The sequence below is a fragment of the Chiloscyllium plagiosum genome, chromosome 23, assembly GCF_004010195.1.
Source record: "Chiloscyllium plagiosum isolate BGI_BamShark_2017 chromosome 23, ASM401019v2, whole genome shotgun sequence".
Classification (NCBI taxonomy): Eukaryota; Metazoa; Chordata; class Chondrichthyes; order Orectolobiformes; family Hemiscylliidae; genus Chiloscyllium; species Chiloscyllium plagiosum.
The window spans coordinates 15,616,134-15,619,190 of record NC_057732.1 but is presented as its reverse complement, the minus strand read 5'-3'; the positions used below and the strand labels follow the sequence as shown (position 1 = coordinate 15,619,190).

General features: G+C 45.6%; 1 protein-coding gene across 1 annotated transcript in view; it reads left to right on the top strand.

Moving 5' to 3' along the window:
• LOC122561447 (mucin-19-like) overlaps nucleotides 1-3,057 on the top strand; it is a 75,398-nt gene that overhangs the window by 21,441 nt on the left and 50,900 nt on the right. The window contains exon 7 of the mRNA XM_043713190.1: nucleotides 2,616-2,798. Coding sequence (XP_043569125.1) covers nucleotides 2,616-2,798 — 183 coding nt within the window. The remainder of the gene's footprint in view (nucleotides 1-2,615; nucleotides 2,799-3,057) is intronic.

Sequence of the window (3,057 nt, the reverse complement as noted above, 5' to 3'; positions counted from 1 at the left end):
TGGTGGGACTGGTCCTCCTGGGAGCAGATACGGCGGAGGAATTGGGAATACGGGATGGCATTTTTGCAAGAGATAGGGTATGAAGTGGTGTAATCCAGGTAGCTGTGGGAGTCGGTGGGTTTGTAGAAAATGTCAGTGTCAAGTCGGTCGTCACTGATGGAGATGGAGAGGTCCAGGAAGGGGAGGGAGGTGTCAGAGATGGTCCAGGTAAATTTAAGGTCAGGGTGGAATGTGTTGGTGAAGTTGATGAATTGGTCAACCTCCTTGCGGGAGCACGAGGTGGCGCCAATGCAGTCATCAATGTAGCGGAGGAAGAAGTGGGGAGTGGTGCCGGTGTAATTACGGAAGATCGACTGTTCTACGTAGCCAAAAAAAGAGACAGGCATAGCTGGGGCCCATACGTGTGCCCATGGCTACCCCTTTGGTCTGGAGGAAGTGGGAGGATTCAAAGGAGAAATTGTTAAGGGTGAGGACCAGTTCGGCCAAACGAATGAGAGTGTCCGTGGAAGGGTACTGTTGGGGATTTCGGGAGAGGAAGAAACGGAGGGCTTGGAGGCTCTGGTCATGGTGGATGGAGGTGTGGAGGGATTGGATATCCATGATGAAGATGAGGCGTTGGGGGCCGGGGAAACGGAAGTCTTGGAGGAGGTGGAGGGCGTGGTTGGTGTCTCTAATGTATGTGGGGAGTTCCTGGACTAGGGGGGATAGGACAGTGTTGAGGTAGGAAGAAATGAGTTCAGTGGGGCAGGAGCATGCTGAGACAATGGCTCGGCCAGGATGGTCAGGCTTGTGGATCTTGGGAAGGAGGTAGAACCGGGAAGTGCGGCATTCCGGACTATGAGGTTGGAAGCTGTGGGTGGGAGATCTCCTGAGGTGATGAGGTTCTGTATGGTCTGGGAGATGATGGTTTGGTGATGGGGGGGGGGGGGGTGGGGTCTGGTGTTGTGTGATTTGTCTACCCCAGTGCAACACTGACTCCTCCAAATCAAGATTTTAACAATCATCATTCGCTGTTTAACACTAATGTCCAAGTCAAATGATAAAATCAAAAGCCTTTTCCTTTCAGCACCACCAATCTGTCCTGGCGATCAGATATACATGGAGTGTGGCCCTGTCTGCAAGTCAACTTGCTCTGACCCAAACCCTCAGCAACAATGTGATCAGTGTGTGAATACCTGTGGTTGCCCAGAAGGTAGTTATGTTAAGAATTATTAATTGTTCAACTTTCTTTTAGAATAATTCTACTTAATGTTATTATTGCACTTCCAGAAAATAAAAGTATTTTTAAAGTGCTTGGCTTTGCAGTGAAAAGGTAGAGTCAACAAAATTATGACAATAGGAAAAAGATTAGATGTTTTTTTTTGTTTCTTCCCATGACATCCACGAGCTTGTTTCTCAATTTTTAAATGATTTCTTGAAACGTTTCTTGTTTCATATGACTGTTGTTTGATTAAACGCATCAAAGAAATTTCCCTTAAAAGATAGTTTTCAGGCAATATTCAGACAATTTGCATTTTTTGTAGAAGAAGCAATGCATTTCCCCTTTAATAATATGATATTCCCATGTATCTTTATAGTTCAAGGAATCACATGTATAATTTGGGTAGATTTGTTGAAGCTAGCATTAGTTGTTCAGAGTGAATGGAGCAAAGTATTCTTAGAATAAAGATGAAATAGTTGGAAATAGGCATTGAAAATCAGAATGCAATGGATGCTGGAAATGTAAAAAAAGAAAATAAAGTCCCTTGAAGGAAACACTAGTAAAACTCACAAATGATGCATATCAGTCTAACTTGTCTTGTGTACTTTCCAATGGAGGTCCAGTACAGCCAGTAAGTTCAGTCTCCAGTATTGTTGAAACTTTATTGCTGAAACAGCACAGCAGGTCAGGCAGCATCCAGGGAACAGGAGATTCGACGTTTCGGGCACAGGCCCTTAGTCTCCAGTATTATTGTTTATTTAAATTAGTTTTTTCTCTTTGGAAGTTTCAAGTAGATAGAGGATTAGAACCATGTGGGCGGCACGGTGGCACAGTGGTTAGCACTGCTGCCTCACAGCGCCTGAGACCCGGGTTCAATTCCCGCCTCAGGCGACTGACTGTGTGGAGTTTGCACATTCTCCCCGTGTCTGCCTGGGTTTCCTCCGGGTGCTCCGGTTTCCTCCCACAGTCCAAAGATGTGCAGGTCAGGTGAATTGGCCATGCTAAATTGCCCGTAGTGTTAGGTAAGGGGTAAATGTAGGGGTATGGGTGGGTTGCGCTTCGGCGGGTCAGTGTGGACTTGTTGGGCCGAAGGGCCTGTTTCCACACTGTAATGTAATCTAATCTAATCATGGGCAGAATTTTATGTTGGAAGGAAAGATAGCTATCAGCCAATAAGCCCAGTGAAATAAACAAAAAGGAATTAAGGATGCTGGAAATCAGGAACAAAAATAGAAATCGCTGAAAAAATCTGACCAGGTCTGGCAGCACCTGTGGAGAGAAATCAGAGTTAATGTTTTGGGTCTAGTGAGTCTTTTTCAGTAAAAACCACTTAAATACCTTCTTTGGAAACTTATCATGCTGTTGAGGTACTAACTTGATGGTGAATGAGACTTTTGCCCCTCATTGAGAGCAGTGCCGTCCTCTGGAGGTGCCAGATGAGCTGCTTGGCCAGATCTTAGTAATGGGCACCATTGGCACTACAACTAGTCCCAAAAAGAGGGACCAATGCATCTCAGGCAAAAATGAGGACATTGGTGGTGGCGGCAGTGGTGGTGTTTGGGGAGAATTTGGGCATCTTAGGGAGAGTCGCAAATGGGTAGGTTTAAAAGTCCATTTTGGGGAGGAAGGAAAAGGTTATGTTCTGAGGGTGCATGCAGGTAACTCTCTGAAAATAGCAACCCTCCTTCCTTCCTGCCTGCACTTAACCAATATTTATTCCCACTCAACTGCCCACACCAACCATATTACACTGTGGACAGGGTAATATTTGGGTCAGGAGAAAGTGAGGACTGCAGATGCTGGAGATCAGAGCTGAAAATGTGTTGTTGGAAAAGTGCAGCAGGTCAGGCAGCATC